At 39.5% G+C, this 22,935-nt stretch overlaps 1 protein-coding gene across 3 annotated transcripts in view; it reads left to right on the top strand.

Annotated features, from left to right (window-relative positions):
• The window catches only part of PRKG1 (protein kinase, cGMP-dependent, type I), a 1,234,550-nt gene extending 1,228,878 nt beyond the window's left edge, over positions 1-5,672 (top strand). Inside the window, exon 18 of one of the 3 annotated variants that reach the window (XM_021072187.1) lies at positions 1,152-5,672. In XM_021072187.1, coding sequence (XP_020927846.1) covers positions 1,152-1,250 — 99 coding nt within the window. In that variant the 3' untranslated portion in view covers positions 1,251-5,672. 3 annotated transcript variants of the gene reach the window in all.

Raw genomic sequence — 22,935 nt, 5'->3', positions numbered from 1 at the left:
CTGTTTCAGTTATGCTCCCACTTAGCTCCTTCTTCCCTGTGCCCACAGTACTTTGAAGCACTCCCAAGAACAATAGTGTTCTTTTACCCTTTCAGCGGTCTCTAAAAGAAAAGATTCTCTTTTCTTAACATATCAGGTGGTTTGTTAAACTGCTAGTCTACTAAGTGGACTAAATGTTTTACACTATATTAACCTGAAAGAAATTTCAATGGATTCCATTTTTATTTTTATTCAGTACTAGATCTATCTTAAAAAAAAAAAAAAGTGCTGTGTTTTAACTAAGGAAGAAAGAGTTGCTTTGCAGTCCTGAGCCTTTCATTTACATACTTTATTTATAGGACTAATTCAGGGTTGCTCCTTGTTCAGAAACATTTTTTCCTACATCTAAGATTTCTATGCTAATATTTGTTTATTCACAAGCAAATTATTTAAGATGCTCATTGCATTCATAAAGTTTTGTTTTTAGAAACAAAATATGAAATTCTAAATATTATATAATATGGGAGAATTAAAGTGTGTTTCTTCACTGCTTTTACTGATGCTCTGCAGATTAGACTTTGCCTAATAAACTTATAAGAGTTTTGCTTAAGTTCAGTAATGGCTTTTTATTATACTCAGAATACACACACAAAATCCTTAGGATGACTTCTGCCTATTTGTCCTATTTCTCATTCCACCCCCTTCCTCTCTTACACAATAGCCAAATGACCTCTTTTAGATCTTTCACAGCATGAAGACCTCGCTCACCTCAGGAGCTTTGTATTCAAAGCTCTTTACTGAATTCATTAATTCTTAGCTTTAAGTCAATACTTTTTCAACGAGGCATTCCATGATCATGCTTTTACTATCATGACACCTTCTATTTTTTTCTTCATAACACTAATCAAAATTTATACTTATCTACAGATATTTGTGATGATTTGTTTTAATCACATTATTATATCTTAGAGTATAAACTCTATGAGGGCAAGAACCATGTTCATTTTTATTCACCACTGTTCTCTCAACACAAAGAGCAAAACCCACTCAGAGGAGACATTCCAAAAATAGCCATTGAGTATAGAATGGATAAAGAATGCTTTAAAAAAATCTAGCTGGACTCCCACTGATAAAAATCAGAAATCTTTTACTGTTTGCTCTCTCATTTGCAGGTTGCATCACCCACAGACACAAGCAATTTTGACAGTTTCCCTGAGGACAGTGATGAACCACCACCTGATGACAACTCAGGATGGGACATAGACTTCTAATGTATTTCTCTTACCTGCTTCTGCCTTGCTGAAGACAGCTTTTTCTGAGACATAGCTGCCAGCAAACCTGAAGGAAAGAGAGAAGACTAGTGCTCGGGGTCACCATGATGCCTTTGATCGATGCTGCTCCAGTAACTACAGTGGCATTAGGACTTATTGCTTAGATGACAGTAGTGCTCTTTACATGTTTTCTGTTTGAACCTAAAAACAGCAGTTGACATGGTGGTCCTGAAGCAAAGCCTTTTACCAGTAAAGAGATGTTTTCTATTGTTGCAATGATCTTGCTTTGCTCTGATTATAATTTGAAAGACTGTAGGAAACACTTCAATCTAGTGAAAAGAGTCAGTACCTTGCTAGAATTATCAAGATCAAAAAATAATATATTGGGTACGATAGATTACTATGGTACAAAAACTGAACTCTTCCCTTTCTTCAAGTGAGGGCTGTAGGATATATTACTGCAAGCTGGTGTATATACCGCACACAAGAGGACCACACATCTGTTGGTCAGAGTTCATGTCAAACCAGTGCTAGAAGTTTCATGATTTTATTTCCCAGCAGTGCTGATGACGAGACTGAATGTTACCTTTCCTTTCTGACAGATTTAAAAAATTGATATGATAAAAGCACAACTGCTATGGATTCTGCTGAGAACTCTCATAGCAGGTATATATGCGTTTTCACAGAGGACTGAAGAAAATAATGTGCATGATATTTTTTTTTCTTTTTGATAAATTGGCATGACAGAGTGGGAAAAAAAAAAGCACTTCACAAACCATTTCATATTTTTTAAAATAGTGCGCTTAAAGATGGTCCTAGAAATAAATGACTAGCAGCCAATTGGTTTTTATTTATTACCTAACACACCCTCAAACTGAGGCTTAAAATATTCCCTTTTATAAAAATAAACCCTTAGGGTAGGGTGGGGTGGGTTGGAGAGGGATTAAGATCCATCCAAAAATATAAAAATAAAAAACTATATAGGTGCTATGTATATCTTTCATCTGTAAATGTCAGTGTCTCAACAGACCACACAAATTCTAATCATTACATGTGTAGCCAGAGAATCAAGCATTTTCACCAAATTTATCAAACCAAACTCCTCTCAGATTTCACTTAGATAACACCATAGTCTAGGGTTGAGAAAGTTGATTAAAAGTATATTTGAATTAGCTTCTTGTCTTAGGCCTGAACCAGAAAAAAAAGAAAGGAAAAGAAAGAAGCAAGCACAAAATCATTAAGAATCACTAGGTGAGAAAACTTACCTTTGTGAGGTCAGGGAACAAGATAAGAACCTGGCCAGGTGTGATGACCTTTTTGTTAATGGGCAATGTAAGTCCATCAGCATGTGAAAGTAGGAATGGAGTAGAGAGAAAAACAGGAACCTGATTTCTTAAAAGTACATTGGAGCTAAATAGAACAGAATCATTGCAATTCCTAAATATCATCCTAGCTAGGAAAAACTAGATTTGAAAATATCAAGTTGATTTGCTTTTTCACATGGGGAAAAGAATCAGCAATTTAAACTGAATCCTTTGTTGGCAGGCCAGTTGACTGTTATTAACTGGCATAAGTAGCAGAGCCATTTGGAAGTTTTCCTGGACAAATAGTATTATATACTTCCTTAGACAAATGCATAATTTTAGGAGCTGTCATCTTGATTTGGAATTATATGAATTTAGTATATTAAGTAGATGTTTGCATTTCTCCAGTAGTTTTTAAAAATACAGATATTTCTGCAAAACATATGTCCACCTAGATCATTATATAGTATCCAAGAAGGCATATATTATGATTTTTGTTTGAATTTTTCATACTAAGACCACTTTAGAATATGATATCTTATCAAAATATAAAAATATAAGAAACATTTGGAGAATAAAAATACTAAAGGCACATTATATATAATCAGGATAAAAAATTAAAACTCTGACCCTAAGATAGTATTATTCTTATATTATTGGAGTTTCCCGGCCTTCTCAAAATTCAACTATTCCCCAAGATACCCACTTTCTTCTACAGACTCTAGAATATAAAAGTAAACATAAAAACCCCAAATCCAGCTATGAATGCCATTTCAGAAGTTTAATATTGATTTTAATTGGGCTTTTAAAAATATATAATGTTAACATTATAGTCAATGTTCAGTGATTTAAAAAAAAAAAAAAGGATTGACTGTGATTAAGCCATGCTAAAAATTTATCTAGACTATTAAATTTACCTAGTCATTTTAAGTAAGAGAATCTTCTCCTGCAACTTTTTAAACATCCCAATAGCCAGAGATTAACACTTACTACAGATTTTGGAACTGTGGTTCAAGTCTAAGACAACCAATATGTACAAGTTCTATGGAGAATGAAAAAGCAACATCAGTATAATGTAACTGTAGGTTGTTTCTCCCACCTGTTATTGCATCTTTGTTCATTTCACCTGTGGCACTGCATTAGGATGTCTAAAGCAATCACCAAAAAAATAAAGGTGAACTACATCTTTCAAGAATTACTAAGAGAAAACATTCATCTAATTTTCAACACTGAGTTTTAAAGATTTAAATCTTGTCTTAATGAAGACATTAGGGCTAAATTCATGGTCAGCTTCATAAAGCACATCTCACTTTTATTTCTGAATTTTTCATCCCCCCTCTATTTTCTTAGACTAAAGAATATCTGGATTAATTAGAATAGTGACAACTTGTTTGATTTCTTAACTGACTTGTTAAAACTTCAAGTATGGGAAATAAGGGCTTTCTGTGTGTCTTGACTCACAGGAAAACTGAAAACTGCCAAGGAAAGAAACATCACGATATTTGAAATACACTGAATACATTAGGGAAAATGATTTCTGGAAATTTGCTATGAATGATTTTTATGTTTGTACCTTCTTTGTTATTAATATAGGAATTTGACCCATATGGCATTTAAAGAAAATTTATTTTGATTATATTCTTTACAAGTATTAATTTTTACTTAAAATTATGGGATATGCATGTGCATCACACATGTATAATATATAAATTCAACTATTGAATTTTTTCTTGTGTCACTTCTAAATGACTGAACTGATGGTGAACTTAAATTTAAAGCAGTCAGCTACCTATTGAAAATACGGATATTAGAACTGATTTCATACAGTAGAGGTGATTTGTGCATTATCCATAACAATGTTTTCTTTCACAATAGGACCACAGACAAATATTTATGTAAATAGATATTTTTGTGTGATATTTTGTGGTACATATAACTTTTTTTAGTGTTTCACTGCATTATTATTTCATTTAATTTGTACTGAATAATATTTTTAGGTCCAAGTAGACTTGAATTAATGTCATAATTGTCAGTATTATTGAAAATTATGTCAACTGTACTGTTATTCATCTGTCCCATAGTTTAGAACATGACCTGGCTATCTGGCATTGTTGCAAGTGCCTTAAATTCATGGCATCCTATTAAAATAACAAATTTGGTGTTATGCTGCATGACAAAGACAAACACACCTCAAAATGTTGTCCTTTCTTAGCTTGCTGCGTTTTACAGTTCTTTCTGCTAACAATTTATAAGCTTTTATTATAAAATATTGATGAATTACAGAAATGATGAAGTTGTTCTCTTATTTCTGTTAAATGTACCAGAGCTGTGTATCTGTTAATGAGATACAGCGTCATTTCTGTGAAATGTATAAATGTATGTGCAGGTCAAATTAATATATGACATACTATCAGTCTGTATACAGGTATTCCTGTTTTGCTAAGTTGTGCAGATTCAGTTAAAAAAAAATTAGTGCAGTCAAGTTCTAAAATATCTCATTTTATAGATTCCATTAACAACACTCCAATTCAAATGAAAAATTGGAAAATGACTGCTAACCATGCCTCGTTCTGAAACCAATGATGAAAAAAGTATCTTGGTGCACCACTCAACAAAACAGGATGCTTTCTCTGAGTTCTTGTATATGCAAATCACTTATAAAGCAAGTTTTCAACAGACCTAGAAAGCTAAACATTGAAAGTGTGTTGTTAGCCCTCCTTTTTATCTGCCCGTGCATCAACAGAGCTCTGGGACCTTGACAATGACTCAGAAGTTTGGACTTTCCAAGTAAAGGGACATTTCTTGAAGCATCATCTATCAAATTTATTTCAATGTATGATGTTTTTACAACTGGTCAGTTCTTTTGTATTCTTACAGCTATGGTTATTTGATTGTCCTCTTACAATTTGTTCTACATGAAAGAGTCCTTTGTTAGTCAGAATGCAACAACTGTCATCGAATGGTCACTGACCACTTGCACTCTTTTGATGTAGATTAAAAACTTTTTCATAAACTTAACCTGCTTTGATTTGCTCTGTATTTTTCCTGCAGCTGTAATTGCCGAGTGCCTGTTGTATACTTTATAGAGTTGAAATAAAAAAAAATAATTACTTTTGAACTTAGTTGATGTTTAATTTCAGATAAGATTCCAGGGATAGAACTGATATTATCATATTAGAATGTAAATATTATGTAGTGCTACTGTAGAATGTCACTATAACAGCGTAGAAAATACTTATAACCCAAGTATGATCCAAGTATCCATCATACAATAGTGCATTATGATCTAATATAAAACTCATCCAACAAATCGATTTAAAGAATTCAATAGTGTTAACATTGGGCTATCCAGTATGAACAGCCACACAAACCCCCAAATTAGAAGTTTTATGTACATATCGCCACCATCACCACTATTTTCAAACATTATTGTTTGGGCTACCCCTCGTCAAATTCTGAACAAGGCACACTCTAAAAAGGACAACATACAAGAATGCTAGGAGAGAATTATTTAATATGAAAAGTAACTTCACGAATCTTTGTCTAAGTTTTATTCACCTGATCCCTCTGTTCATATACACAAAGAATATAGATTTAGAGAACAATATGACTGTAATAAACTCAACTCTCCAAAGCTCTGGTACACATATTCTTGCCACATCCCTTTGGACCTCACTGCAGTGAATGGTACACAAATTAAAACTTGCTGCAGCATAAAAATTTCCTTAATCTGATGGTCTTTGTCTTGTTGACATCACATTTCCAGTGACAGTGAATTGAAATCCCTTTTTAATGAAAACTAGAAGTTCAATTCAGTCAACTTTCTCAGAGCCAATAAAATAAACTTTAAAAAATACTATGTCACTATAGCACATCCCAGTAATTTCATTTCTCCTACAAATAAAACTGAATTGTAAGTCTTTCATTTTCATCCTTTAAGTTCTGTTATTTTCATACCCTTGATCTAAAAATGGTCTTCTTTGATCCCTGAAGGCTACTTATTTTTTGCAGCAATCAGTTTTTGCAGAGGCATGCTGATCAATCCTCATGATCATTAGTGGGTTTGGGGAGAAGCAACAGTGAAGATGTTGTATCTACACCACTGTCACATCTTGCATGTGTTAACTGCAATTGAAGTAAATCACTGAACTATGACCATAGGAATCAATAATAAATTTGAGAGGAATGGATTGGTAGCGTGATCATCCAAGTTGATCACCTGTTATGTTTAAAGACCTACCCTCAGCTTCTCAGTTATGACCTAAAAGTGTCATATACATAATATAGGACAGTCACAACATTTTTCCAAAGGCCATATTTATAGTTTTCTTCTCTATTCCATATTGTTCCTTCCTAATGCAAAAGGTTTATAAATAAATAATAATGTTCACCTCTGGCAATTATTTCTCACCCACAGTGAGTCTAAGAAGCAAAAAAAAAAAAAAAAAATCCATCAATCCACATGTCCACTAGCAAAGCCAAACAGACAGGTTAAGTCCCAGCCATACATACATACATACATAAATGGAAGAAAGGAAGAAAGAAACAAACAAACCAACAAACCACAGCATTCCTATAAGCCCCAAAGTCTGGCCACAGATTTCACAATAATTAATAGAAAGATTCAAGGCATATGTCCTGGGACAATGTTTTTTAAACATTAGTGTCATAAAATGTCATAAATCATCTGCAGGAAATATGGCAAAAACATAGATTCTCAGGATCAATCATAGTTATTCTGAGGGGCAGCCCAGGAATCTGAATTTTAACAAGTACCTTATTTTTATTTATATATATACTTGGAAGAGATGTAGGAAAAGAATGCCCATGGGAAAGCATTTCAGGAATGATAGGGTGAAAGAGGAAAGAAAAAAAAATCTATAAAGTTATCTATATCCAAAGGCTATTAAATACCTTCAAAAATATTAAATGGCATTTACATTCTTCCTAGATAGATGTCCTTTCCATTTTCCATACTCAAGTAGTATATTAATAATAAATTATTTCTGTTAAGGAATATATACACATCTTTATTTACAAAGCCAAAAAGATATACCCACTTCTGGTATCTGGTATACCAGGGCAAGATCCTAGGAATTTAATTTATACTATGGCTCTTGGTCTTTTAGGGAGAAATGATAAGAGATTCTTGAGCTTCTGGATCAGCAGGATTTTGAGTTCAATTCACCAATCTCCTTTCTCCCTCCCTGAGGAATTCTCTGCCCCATGGAAGGCAGGTTTAACCTTTTGACTTGCTCTGGCAATTGAAAGGGGAGCCTACTACCACTTTAAGCAGGAACACTACACAACCAGTTCTTGCTTAAACACATCCTCCCTTCCCTCCATGGCTGTGATGGGCAACTCCTCACCAGTGGATGGTCTGTCAGCTTCAGAAGAAGAGTGATGACTGCAATGAAGAGGAGCAGAGCCTACCAACGCACAAAGGCTCTATGATGGAATACATAGTTGTTTGGGACCAGATTTAGCTTTAACTATTTTAGCAGCATAACCTTGCCCATTGTGATTGACACAACTAGCACACACAGAAGAAAGTCAAAGCCTGTCTTAGACTCAGCTTGGGAATTCAGCAATGTGAATAACCCCACTCTCAAGTAGAAAACAACAGGGTGTGTCATTAGACCCTGAATGAGGGGCAGTAAAACTGTAGTAAAGACTTGATGAATTCATTCAAATTTCCAGTGCTTTGGCACAAGCTATCTTAAACTCAACGTAACAAAGATTTATTTTAACAGGGTAATGGATGGAAACATACTTAGAACCCAGACCAACTAAAGTTGGTACAAGTTATTTGGGTCACTTGAGTGAAGACTCAAATTTATAAGCACAGGAGTTAGTGACATGAGAAGCAGAGTCCCAACAGAAATTACATCAGTCATGGGGTTGGGGAATTTATAATTCCTAGGGAAAGCATGGTTCTGCAAAAAAAGATGAAAAGCTGGGAGTTTTAGTAACAAATATAGGTTGGAGTAGAAATAAAATACTATCTGTGATTATGATATATACATATATATATATATATGTGTGTATATATATATAAACACTTTGCTAGAGTATATGTGCTAAAAATTGCTTTGTAAAGTCATGTGAATTACTGGGGCCTTGGTTTTCTTATGCAAAGGAGGATTATTAAAGTTTCTTTAGTAGTAAAATTCTGCAATTCTAAGTGTCTTTACTTTTCTGAACCTCCCTTTCCTTTTTTAAAAGCAGGGTTTGTCAAACTATAGCCATTGGGCCAAATCTGGCCCCCAAGCCTGTTTTTTTAAACAAAGTTTTATTAGAACAAGGCCAATATAGATTGTCTATGGCTGCTTTCACACTTTAACAGCATGTAAGTTGAATAGTGAGAAAGTGTCCATATGGCAGTTAAAGCTCAAAATATTTACTGTCTAGCCCTTTCCAGAAAAGTCTTCCAAACCGTGTTCTAAGGGCTTACAATGGACTGGTGATTTTCAAGCTGAGTTCTCTATAGAGCCTCAGGATATGGAAGCAATATCTCAGAGTCCACCAGGATGGGATAAGTAGACAAATATAGTGGATCTTTGAACAACACAGGGTTAGGATCACAACCCTCCATGTAGTAGAAAATCAGCATATAACTTTATAGCCAGCCCTCTGTATCAGCAATTCTGCATCCTTGGATACAACCAACTATGGACCGTGTAGCAGTGATGTATTTAGTTGAAAAAATGTGTATAAGTGGACCCATGGGAAGTTCAAAGCCATGTTGTTCAAGTGTCCACTAAATATGTGTTAAAAAAAAAGGGGGATGTGGGAAGGTTCCCTGGAGGTCCAGTGGTTAGGACTTGGCCCTTTCACTGCTGTGGCCTGAGTTCAACTCCTAGTCTGGGAACAGAGATCCCATATCATGCTGCTGCATGTGGCAGCCAAAAAAAGAAAGAAAGAAAAAGAAATGGGGGATATACAGTGAGTAGGCTCCACAGACTTCAGATTTCTAATTCTAATTCAATCACAGAAATTCTGATATTATTTCACATATTGTGGATGTGTGTGACATTTCTTTTTTTCTTTTTTTAACATTTCTATTTTACCTTAAGCTTTAGTATCCTTTATTCCTACACCATTTTGCAAATGGTGGAGCTGGGGGCTCAGAGGGGAACAGTACTTGCTATGTAAAGAAACATATTTAAGAGGTATTTGTGAGCACCTACTATATGCCAGGCCCTGGGATGAGTGCTGAGAATTCAGGGGTGGATAAGAATGACAAACCTCTGAGTTCCCCCCATGGTACAGTGGGTTAAGAATCCAACTGCAGTGGCTCAGGCTGCTGCAGAGGTGTGGGTTCAATCCCTGGCCGAGCATAGTGGGTTAAAGGATCCAGCATTGCCACATTTGCAGCTCAATTCATAGCTGCAGCTCAGATTCAATCCCTAGCCCAGGAAATTCCACATGCCATAAGCATCGTCTAAAAAAAAAAAAAAAAAAAAATGACAAGCATGAGTCCTTGCAAAGTTAACACCCTAGTGAGGCAGAAAAGAATAAAACGAATGAAAATGACACATATCCAAGCAGTGACTGTGTGATTAATGATCGAGCTGGGGTTTGAACCTGGGTGTGAAAGCCTTCAAATCCTAGACTTGTCCTATAACACTTTGCTTTGGTAATGCCTCTGTTTTATAATGCTCATTATTCTGGTGTCTTCTTAGGCTATTTTCACTAAAAAAATTTCTTGTTCAATCCAGCAGGTCTTATTAAACTGATTTACTTCTTTTTAATCACATGGAGTTTCTGGAGAGTTAAAAGATTAGATTCCTAGCTCCTCTTTGTACTGTGTGACTTTGAACAAGTCCCATGAACGCTTTAAGTTTCATTTTCCTCAACTGTAATATGAAGTTGATGTGAGGCTCCACTGAGAGCATGAATGGGAAAGGGCCTTTGTAAATATTCAGAAACTCTCTAAAGGCTGGAGATTATTATAAGCAAACAAGCAAACAAAGAACCACCTGTCTAAATCTTCACAATGATACTATTCAAAATAGTATGAGAGGGTTCAGAGATCAAGGAGGCAGAGTAGGGGGATGTAGAATTCATGGCTGTTCACAAATACATCAGGAATACATCTACAAATCGAAGAGTCCTCACTACTGAACACTGGCAGGAGAATTCAAACACCTACAAGGACAAGAGGAATCTCTGCATAACCAAGTAGGACAAAAGGGGCGGGGGACAGAAGTGGGGTCAGGACCTAGGCCTCAGGGTGAGAGCTAAAGGAGAGGGGAGGTTGTCACACCTGGGGGAGTCCCCTCACAAGCAGGGATACCAGGAAAGGAGCTTTGGAGGCTAAGAGGAAACCATAATAGCCAGTCTATGGCAGGCGGAAAAGAACAAGACATGCAGAGACAGTCTGTGCAAATGCCCTGCATGCCCCAGTCTGAGATGCTCATCCACTTACATTGGCAGGGGCTGAGTGTTGGAGAATAGATCTAGAAATTGGGTGACTGTTGGTTGTGCAAGACAGCCTGGAGGAGTGGGAGGGCAGAACACCACAACTGATAATATCTGAGGAGGAGGTCTGGGATGCCACAGAGGCTAAGTGACATTGTTAGGTGGCATGTGAGGGGAGAGACCACCATTGTAGCCTCCTTCCCCACACAAGTGCCTGCCTCTGTGCCTGGAACTGGGGGAAGATTCTGCTGAGCTGGACTGTGCCCCTTATTGCAGCCTTGTCCCTCCTGCCATTGGAAAATGCACCAATCGCAAACCCGGCCCCCTGTATACCTGCTGCCTGCCTGCAGTCACTGGTGGGTTCCTTATATGTGGAGGTGGGGGTGTAACCACAGCTGAGCCCCAGGGAGGAAAAGCTGAAATCCCTCCTCCTGACTGTGTGAACCACAGATTTACATCTCCACCGCCGGCCTTATAAATTCAGTGCTGGTGGAACATCCAAATGGACAGTAAGTGCTCCCGCAGCTGAAAGGATTCTGATTCTAGCAGATGTGGGCTTTGTGGGTGTATAAATCTGGATCAGTCCAGAGTCTTAGCTGCCTCCATAGCTCCCACAGCAGGCCCAGATACATAAATGTTGCATCTAGGGGTCCTGATTTTAGTGGCTCTGCACTGGCAGCCAGGTGAAAATAACACCTGAGAGACACCAGGGCCAATTACTGACATATATCAGGGGGCCAAGGGATATATCAAAAACAGTGCTCTTTTTGACCCCATAGAACAGGTGAAAGGTAATACAACAGAGCACATTCACAGGTGAACAACTCCAGTGGAGGAATACTCAGTGGCTCCTCTCCCAGTGGGAGTGCTGCAATTCCTCCTACCTCACACAGCAGATCAGAAACACAGCCTAGCTCTATTCCAAAAATTAGAAAGCAGACCCTGCCCCTTATAGTGAAGTGACGGCCACAGAGCAAAGACCCCACTCAATATCCAGTACAAGCTCTGGTCACCACACCATCAGTCACATCTCCTATAAAAGGGATAATGTGTCAGCATACATCGAGGAAAGAAGTATCAGGCATCCAAACTAAAAACAGCTCTCACACTAAAAAATTATTAAACCCAGACAGCCTGCCTAAGGTCATACTAAGCCCACAGCCACCTCTGAACACATTCCTTAACACAGCCATGCCCACCAGAGGGACAAGATGCAGCTCTACCCACCAGGGAATGGACAGCATAAACAAGAGGAACCCTACAGCCTGCAGAAAAGAAACCACAAACAACAGCCAACAGGCAAAACGAAATGACAGAGAAATATGTTTCAAACAAGGGAACAAGATAAAAACCCACAAAAACAACTAAATGAAGAGGGGATAGGAAAACTATCTGAAAAAGAATTCAGAGTTAAAATAGTAAGGATGATCCAAGATCTCAGAAAAAGAATGGAGGTACAGATCAAGAAGTTATAAGAAATGTTTAACCAAGAGAAGATTTAAGGAACAAAGATGAACAATACCATATATGAAATGAAAAAATAAAAAACAGAAGGAATCAATAGCAGATTAACTGATGCAAAAAAAAAAAAAAGAATAAGTGAGGTGGAAGACAGAGGTGGGAATCACTCCCATGAAAAAGAATAAAGAAAAAAGAATGAAAAGAAATGAGGACAGTCTAAGAGATCTCTGGGACAACATTAAACATATTGACATTTGCAATGCTGGGATCCCTGAAGGAGGAGAGAGACAGAAAGGGCATAAGAAAATATTTGAAGAGATTATAGCTGAAAACTCCCCTAAATGGGAAAGGAAACACACTCAAGTCAGGGAAGCACAGAGAGTCCCATACAGGATAAAACCAAGGAGGAACACACGGAGATCAAACTGATAAAAATTAAATACAAAGAAAGAATATTAAAGGCAATAAGGGGAGTTCCTGTCATGGCACAGTGGTTAACGAATCCGACTAGGAACCATGAGGTTGCGGGTTCGATCCTTGCCCTTGCTCAGTGGGTTAACGATCCGGCGTTGCCGTGAGCTGTGGTGTAGGTTGCAGATGTGGCTCGGATCCTGCGTTGCTATGGCTCTGGCGTAGGCTGGCAGCTACAGTTCCGATTCGACCCCTAGCCTGGGAACCTCCATATGCCGTGGAAGCGGCCCAAGAAATGGCAAAGAGACAAAAAAAAAAAAAAAAAAAGGAAAAGCAACAAATAACATGCAAGAGAACCCCCATAAGGTTAGCAGCTGTTTGTTTTTGTTTTTGTTTTTTTTTCCTCAGCAGAAACTCAACAACCCAGAAAGGAGTGGCATGATATATTTAAAGTGATGAAAGGGAAAAACAGAAAACCAAGAATACTCTCAGCAAGGCTTTTATTTAGATTCAGAGCAGAAATCAAAAGCTTTACAGACAAGAAAAAGCTAAAAGAATTTGGAAGTTCCCATTGTGGCACAGTGGAAACGAATCCAACTAGTATCCATGAACATGCAGTTTCGATCCCTGGCCTCATTCATTGGGTTAAGGACCCCGCATTGCCGGGAGCTGTGGTGTAGGTCACAGACATGGCTCAGATCTGGCATTGCTGTGGTTGTGGCATAGGCTGGCAGCTGCAACTCTGATTTGACCCCTAGCCTGGGAACTTCCATATGCCATGGGTGTGGCCCATAAAAAAAAAAAAAAAGCTAAAGTAATTCAGCACCACCAAACCAGCTTTACAACAAATGCTAAAGGGATTTCTCTAGGTAGAAAAGGCCACACCTAGAAATAAGAAAGTTGGAGACCTGGGAAGATGGCAGAGTAATAGAACATGAGATTCACCTACTCCCACAAATATAGTGAAAATAAATACATCTACGTGTGGAACTATTCACACAGAAAATTTGCTAAAAACTGACAAAAGGCCTCGGGATTATGATAGAGCAAGACAAACTTCATGAAACCAGATAGGGCAAAAGGAAGAAGAAAGAAGCAAAAGGAACTGAGATGGGACCTACGCCCCTAGGAGGGAGCTGGAAAGAGGAAAAGTTCCTGCACTCTGGGAAGTTCCCCCACCAGCATGGAGAAAAACTAAGACAGAGGAGGAACTTTAGAAAACTGATGTGAAGCTGTTAAAACAGAAATGATCCTTCATGAATGGTCAGTGATATGTACAACCACATATAGGTTCCAGCAGGTGTCAGGAACTAAAACTCTAGCTTTAGAGATCAGACTCAAAGAAAGAGCTGGGGCTGGCTCTTTGGTGGGGGGGGGGGGGCGGACAGGGTTGGCCATGCAGAAATAGCCTGAAGGACTAGAGTATAGGGTGAACAAAATGGAGGGCATGTAAGCAGAGGCAACCCAGCTGGGCTTAGAATCTAGATGCCATTGTTTGTGGGTCTGGAAGGAAGGAACTGGACCCACCACTACATCCTGGTTCCCTGTACATGCTCTCTCAAGCTTCAATACACTGCCTGCCTCAGTTCTGGAAGCCACATGGCAGTAGCAGCTGCCTAGCAACAGCTGGGAAGCAGCCCTGCCCATAGGGCTACAGAGTTCTTGGAGCAGGTGGAGTAGCCACCTGGGGGAATAACACAACCTCCTGAGCTGCACCAGCAGAACAGCTGGTGGTGGTGGCGCCCAGTCCTTGTGAGAACCACTATCTGCCTGACAATGGAAAGCACAAGTGCCATGGCTCCACCCAGTGGCTCTGCAGGGGCTCACACCAGTGACACTGATTCCATAAGAGCCAAGAGAAGACCACCAGTACCAGTATCCTGCAGGAATTGTAAACTGCCTAACCTGGAAAAGCACAAGTTCCACAGCCTCACCCAGTGGCTCTTCAGGAGCCCACGCTAGCTGCACAGACTCTGTAAGAGCTGCAAAAAGGCTATCAGCACCCATCACGCACAGGAACCATAAACAGCCAAACCAGGAAAAGCACAAGTTCTGTGGCCCCAACCAGTGGCCATGCAGGGGCTCTTACTAGTGGTGCCTGACCTGTGCCAAAAAGAACCAAGAGAGGGCCACTGATGCATGCTACCTGTCAGAGCTGTAGGCTTACCAGCTGGAGAAAAGTACAAGCAACAGGGTCCATGGCAGTGGCACTCATTCCACACCAAAGAAGCCATGGGAGGACCATTCATATTCTGAACCTCAAGGGCTATACAGAGCACTCCCATCAGTAGCCAGGCATGGGGGAGGGACCAAAAGAAGTACATGTCTTGCTGCTACCAAGAGAGCATTTTAGCAACAATTAGGGAGGAGCCCCCAACACCTGGGGCTATAGAGAGACATCCCTAGAGTAGCGGAGCAAGGGGAGTGAGAGCTGAACAGTGGAGCCTACCCCTACAGCTACAGAGAGCAGTCCATAGAACCTTCCTGGCAAAGGGAGGGTCTACAGGAGCAACTACTGACATTGCAAGCTACAGAAAATTGTCCTGAAAGCTATCTGGTAGCAGGATAGGTTTAAGGAGACACAGCTGCCCCAGCATGCTACAAAAGCAATCCTGTGAACTATGAATCACTGCCACCTCTCTCACAGACCCAATCCCTAGAAGCCACCCAGCTCCAGGAGAGTGACTGTGATACTACTGCTCCCAACATGTGCTCTGGTTACATGTGAACTTCTATCACCCCTGAGAACTCCAGGACCGAGCACCTGCTGCTCCATCTTCATACCTACTGTCAAGGGGATGATAAACAGAAAGGTAGATGTTATGAGACAACATATAAGTAGCTTTCAGACAAAGGAACAAGATAAAAACACACAAAACCCACTAAATGATGAGAACATAGGCAATCTACCTGGAAAAGAATTCAGAGTGATGATAGTAAAGATCTAGAGGACTTAAAGAGCAAGATGAATGGTACAATATCTTAAATGAAAAATACTCTAGAAGGAACCTATAGCAGGTTAGCAGAGGCAGAAGAATGAATAAATGAGGTGGAAGACAGTGGCCAAAATCACTGCCATGGAAAAGAATAAAGAATGAGAAAAACTGAGGGGAGTCTAAGAGACCTCTGTAACAGCATTAAGTGTATCAAAATTTCCATCATAGGGTTTACAGGAGAAGAGATAGAGAAAGGGCAAGGGAAAATAGTTGAAGATGTTACAGCTGAAAATTTCCCCCAATATCGGAAAGGAAATACACTCAAGTTGAGGAAGCACAGGGAATTCCATACAAAATAAACTCAAGGAAAAACACGGACATAGTAATCAAACTGACAAATTAAATACAAAGAAAAAATACTAAAAACCACAAGGGAAAAGCAAAAAAAAAAAAAATCATATATAAGAGGATACGCATAAGGACAAAAGCTGATTTTTCAGCAGAACCTCTACAAGCCAGAAGGGAATGGAAAGATTATATTTGAGGTGATAAGGAGGAGGAACCTAGAACCAAGAATATTCTACCCAGCAATGCTTTCATTCAGATTTGATGGAGAGATCAAAATCTTTTCAGACAAACAAAAGCTAAGATAATTCAGCACCCCCAAACCAGCTCTACATCAACTACTAAAGGAACTTCTCTAAGCAAAACAGGAAAAGCCCCAAGTAGAGACAAGAATATTAGAAATGAAAAAGCTCACTGGTAAAAACAAAGATAATATAAAAGTAGGAAATCAACCATTGACATATATATCAAAACTAGCAGGAGTTCCCGTCGTGGCGCAGTGGTTAACGAATCCGACTAGGAACCATGAGGTTGCGGGTTCGGTCCCTGCCCTTGCTCAGTGGGTTAACGATCCAGCGTTGCCATGAGCTGTAGTGTAGGTTGCAGACGCGGCTCGGATCCCGCGTTGCTGTGGCTCTGGCGTAGGCCGGTGGCTACAGCTCCGATTCAACCCCTAGCCTGGGAACCTCCATATGCCGCGGGAGCGGCCCAAAGAAATAGCAAAAAGACCAAAAAAAAAAAAAAAAAAAAAACTAGCAAGCATGAGAAGAGGAAAGGACAAATACAGAACACCAAAAACAGATTTGAAATTAAGAGACCAGCAACCAGAAACAATTCTGTGCACACATAGATGGTTATATTGGAACATAATGGGAACCACAAGTCAAATAACTATAATTGTCACACACCTAAAAATGAAAAAGTAACCCAAACATGACACTAAAGATGGTCAGCATATCACAAGAGAAGACAATAAAAAGAGGAAGGGAAGAAAGACCACCAAAAATTGGCAATCCAAAAAAATTAAGAAAATGACAATATGTACATACTGATCCATAAGTACACTGAATGTAAATGGATTAAATGCTCTAACTAAAAGATACATTTAGTTGGCTGAATGGATACAAAAATAAGACCCATATATATGCTGATTTCAAGAGATCCACTTCAGATCTAAGGACACATAGAGTTAAAGAGAGGAGATGGAGGAAAATATCACATGCAAGTGGCAATTATAGAAAAGCAAGGGTATCAATACTCATATCAGACAAATTTTAAAATAAAGAAGGTCACAAGAGACAAAGAAGGACATTACATAATGATTAAAGGTGCAATCCAAGAATATGTAACAATTGTAAATATATGCACCCAACAAAGGAACACTACAATATATAAGGCAACTACTAAGCCATAAAAGGAGAAATTGACAGGAATACAACAATAGTGGGGGATTTAACACCCCACTTATAGCAATGGACAGATTATCCAGAAAAAAAAAATAAACAAGGAAACACAGACCTTAAATGATACACTAGACCAAACAGACTTAACTGATATCTATAGAGCTTTTCATCCCAAAGCAGCAGAATACACTTTCTTCTCAAGTGCACATGGAACATTCTCCAGGATAGATAATATCTTGGGCCACAGCTTGAACCTTGGTAAATTTTTAAAAATTGAAATTATTTTAAGCACTTTCTGATCACAGTGCTATGATACTAGAAATCAACTGTAAGAAAAAAAAAAAGCAAAAAACACAAACTCCTAGAAGCTAAAAATACACTACTGAACAACCAATGTATAACTGAAGAAATCAAAGAGGAAATTAAAAGATACATGGAGACAAATGACAATAAAGATCCAAGAATACAAAACCCACAGGACCCAGCAAAAGCAGTTCTGAGAGGGAAGTTTACAGCAATACAATCTTATCTCAGGAAAGAAGAAAAGGCTCAAACAACCTAACCTTAAACATCTAGAGAAGTAAGAACAGACAAAGCCCAGAATTGGAAAGAAAGAAATCATAAAAATTGAGCAGAAGTTAATAACATAGAGACAAAGAAAACAATAGAGAAGATCAATGAAACAAAAAGTTGGTTCTTTGAAAAGGTCAACAAAATTTATAAACTCCTAACCAAGTTCATCAAGAAAAAAAGGGAGATGGCATACCTGTTGTATGAAATGAATTTGACTAGTATCCATGAGGATACAGGTTCAATCCCTAGCCTCGCTCAGTGGGTTAAGGATCCAGCATTGCCATGAGCTGTGGTGTAGGTCACAGACATGGCTCAGATCTTGCATTGCTGTGGCTGTGGCATAGGCTGGTAGCTACAGCTCTGATTCAACCACTAGCCTGGGAACTTCCACAAGCCACAAGTGAGGTCCTTTAAAGAAAAAAAAAAGGGGGGGGGAGCAGTTACAATGGGCACCACAGAAATACAGAAGATCAAGATCATGAGACACTACTATGAGCAACTAATAGTATTGGCATACTATTAGTATGCCAATAAAATGGACAACTAAGAAGAAATGGGCAGATTGCTTCAAAGATATGCTCTACCAAGACTGAACCAGGAAGAAATAGGAAACATGAATAGACCAATCACAAGCACTGAAATTAAAAATGTGATTAAAAAATTTCCAGGGAGGGGTGGGGGTATGTGCTTGGGCTATGGCATGGAAATCCTGTGAAATGAGATTGTTATGATCATTATACAACTATAGATGTGATAAATTCATTTGAGTAATTAAAAAAATTTTTTAAACCAAAAAAAAAAAAAAAAAATTCCAGAGAGTTCCCAGTGTGGTGCAGTGGAAGTGAATCTTACTAGTATTCCTGAGGATGCGGGCTCTATCCCTGGCCTCGCTCAGTGGTTCACGGATCTGGCATTGCCATGAGGTATGGTGTAAGCTGTGGATTCTGCATTGCTGTGGCTGTGGCATAGGCTGGCAGCTGTAGCACCAATTCAACCCCTAGCCTGGGAACTTCCATATGTCATGGGTGTGGTCCTAAAAAGACAAAAAAAAAAAAAAAATTTCCAAAAAACAAAAGTCCAGTACCTGATGGTTTCACAGCTGAATTCTATCAAACATTGAGATAAGAATTAACACCTCTTCTTCTGAAACTCTTCCAAAAAAATGCAAATGAAAAACCCTCCCAAGCTCATTCTATGAAGCCATCATCACCCTGATGCCAAAACCAGACAAAGATACCACAAAAAAAGGAAATTACAAGCCAGTATCATTTATTAACATAGATGCAAAAATCCTCAACCAAATATTAACAAACCACATACAAATATATATTAAAACAGTCATATACAATGATCAAGTAGTATTTATCTCAGGGATGCAAGGATTCTTCAACATCTGCAAATATATCAATGTTATACACCACATCAATGAATTGAAAATAATAACCATATGATCACCTCAGTAGATGCAGAAAAATCTTTTGACAAAATCCAACACCCATTTCTGATTTAAAAAAAAAAAAAAAAACTCTCCAAAGAGTAGGCATAGAGGGGAACTTCCTCAATATTGTGACAAACCCACAGCTAACATCATTCTCAATGGTAAAAAAATGAAAGCATTTTCATTAAGATCTAGAAAAAGACAAGAAGTCCACGTTCACCATCATTATTCAACATAGTTTTGGAAGTCCTAGCCATGGCAATCAGAGAAGAAATAAAAGGAATCCAAATTCAAAAAGAATTAAAACTATCGCTATTTGCAGATTACATGATACTATACCTAAAAAATCCTAAATACACTACCAGAAAACTCCTAGAGCTCATCAATGAATTTGGTAAAGCTGCAGGGTATAAAAATCAATACACAGAAAACAATGGCATTTCTACATACTAACGAAAGATCAGAAAGAGAAATTAGGGAAACCATACCACTTATCACATCAAAAAAAACAAAATACCTAGGAATAAACTTACCTAAAGAGACAAAATACCTGTACTTTGAAAACTATAAGATGCTGATGAAAGAAATCAAAGATGACACAAACAGATGGAAAGACATACCATTCTCTTTGATCAGACAAAACAATACTGTCAAAATGACAATACTACCTAAAGCAATCTACAAATTCAATGAATTCCCTATCAAATTACTAATGACATTCTTTACAGAACTGGAACAAAATATTTTAAAATTTGTATGGAAATATAAAAGACCTCGAATAGCCAAAGCAATATTGAAAAGAAAAAGCAGAACTGGAGGAATCGATCTCCCTGACTTCAGGCTATACTAAAAAGCTACAATCATCAAAACACTATGGCATTGGCACAAAGACAGAAATATAGGACAGTGGAACAGGATACAAAGCCCAGAAATAAACCCAAGCCCCTTTGGTCAACTAAACTATGACAAAGGAGGCAAGAACATACAATGGAGGAAAGACAGTCTCTTCAATAAATGGTGCTGGGAAAACTGAACAGCTACATGTAAAAGAATGAAATTAGAACATCTTCTAACACCATAAACAAAAATAAACTCCAAATGGATTAAAGATCTAAATGTAAGGCCAGATACTATAAAACTCCTAGAGGAAAATATGGCAGAATTATCTCTGACATAAATCACAGCAACATCTTTTTTGGTCCACCTCCTAGAATAATGACAAATAAAGACAAAAATAAACCAATGGCACCTAATTACACTCAAAAGCTTCTGCACCTCAAAGGAAACCATGAAAAAAAAACAAAAGGCCCACAAAATGGGAGAATATATTTGCAAATGATTTGAAAGACAAAGGTTTAATGTCCAAAATATAAAAACTCATACAACTCAACAACAACAAAAAACAAACAAACAAACCAATAGAAAAATAGGCAGAAGACCTAAATAGTAATTTCTCCAAAGAAGACATACAGGAGCAAGATGGCAGAGGACTAAGAGGTTGTGTTCACCTTCTCCCACAAACACATCAAAAAAACACATCTACATTTAAAACAACTCGCACAGAACATCAACTGAATGCTGGCAAAAGAACTTAAACCTCCAGAAAGGGCAAGAAACTCTTGACATAACTGGGTAGAACAAAAGAAAAAAAGAGAGAGAGAAAAAAGGATCAGGGCAGGATTAGTATTCCTAAGAGGGGGCTATGAAAGAGAAAAGGAACCCACATCCTGGGAAGCTATCTAACTGATAGAAAGATCAGCTGAGTTGGAGGGACCTCAAAGTGGCCAAGAAAAGCACAGCAGCTGGACTGAGAACAGCAAAGTAGAGTGAGAGCCGCGCAGCTCATCAGAACCACCAGCCTGGATGCCACACCCTGAGATGTTGGGGCAGGGGCCGGGCACTAAGACTTAGGCTCCAGAGGTCAGTCCTGGGGAGAGGACTGGGGATGGCTATGTGGGGACAGCCTGAGGGGCTAAGGAGCAGTGCACCATGGGTGGGGGAGCATTATGCCACAGGCTGAAGAGGGGAATGCCATGGTAGAGGAAACCCAGGAGAAGGTCTGGACCCGCAGGAGAGGCAAAGTGCCATTATTGGGGAGGGTGAGAGGATGAGGGGTGGACTGCCATAGGAAACTCCCTGCACCAGAACATGTGCATGCCTGTGGGCTCTCAGAGGGCGTGACCACTCTGGTGCAGGCTATGGGAGGTGAGAAGCCTCTTGCTCATTTAGGGGAGACCAGGCACTTCTTGTGCAGGCTACCTGTGGCAGGCACCTCTTGTGTGGGCTAAGGGCATCAGGGGGCTACGTGTGAAATGGTGCCTCTTGCATGATCTGCAGGTGGCAGGGACAGACCACAGCAGTCATCTCAGAGGCCAGAGGGAGGTGTGGCTTGCCACCACCTGGAGCTTGTGAGTGGGCCCACCTGTGACCCCAGTCACTCAGGGGTTGGCAAAAAAAGAGGGCACTGCAACCAAGTACCACACGCTGTTGCTCTCACTCTCCCCTGCAGCTGCCACTGCCAAATGCTCTGGGTGATGCCCAGACATTTGGTCACTGTCCCTTCCCAAGACCCTAAAAATATGAGCAGCTGGTGCAGCACCTCCTGCATGAGCTAAGTGGGACAGGGTGCTTCTTATGTGGTCTGCAGGTGGCGGGGGCAAACTACCACAGTTATCCCTGATGCCAGAGGTGGGCGTGGCCCACTGCCACTGGGGATACATGAACAAAAATCACTTGCAGCCCCAGCCACCTCAAAGGGCACCACACAGAAAGACATTGTGATGGAATACCACCTGTGGTTGCCCTCACTCCACTGGGAGCACACCTGCCCTGCTGCTGCCACTGCCAAATGCTCTGGGCAGTGCCCACATGCTTGATCACTGTCCCTTCCCAGGAACCTGCAACTTGGAGCAGCTTGTGCAGCAGCTCCTGTGGGGGCTAAGCAGGATGAGGTGCTTCTGGCATGGTCTACAGGAGGCAGGGGCAAACCACCACAGTTATCTCTGGCTCCAGAGGTGGGAGTGGACTGCCACCACTAAGGGTCCATAATCAGACACCACTTGCAGCCCATTCTCCTCAAAGGCACCACAGAAGAGGGCACTGTGACTGAACACCACCTGTTGGTGCTCTTGCACCTCTGGGAACACACCCGCCCTGCTGCTACCACTGCCAAACACTCCAGGCAGTACCCACATGCCTGATCTCTGTTACTTCCCAGGATCCTGCAACTAGGACAGCCTGTGCCACTTTCCTGCAGGTCCTTGCTGCTGTTGAGAGCCAATGACCAGGCACTGACTGCTGGCTCTAAGCCATTGCCTCCTTCTCCCTGAAAACACACTGAGCATCCTGGGAACAACAGCCTGCTCACACCAAAGAAAGAGACAGCAAATA

Source organism: Sus scrofa, chromosome 14 (assembly GCF_000003025.6).
Source record: "Sus scrofa isolate TJ Tabasco breed Duroc chromosome 14, Sscrofa11.1, whole genome shotgun sequence".
NCBI lineage: Eukaryota > Metazoa > Chordata > Mammalia > Artiodactyla > Suidae > Sus > Sus scrofa.
Note: the sequence above shows the minus strand (reverse complement) of the source record. Positions and strands in the feature narration are given on the sequence as shown.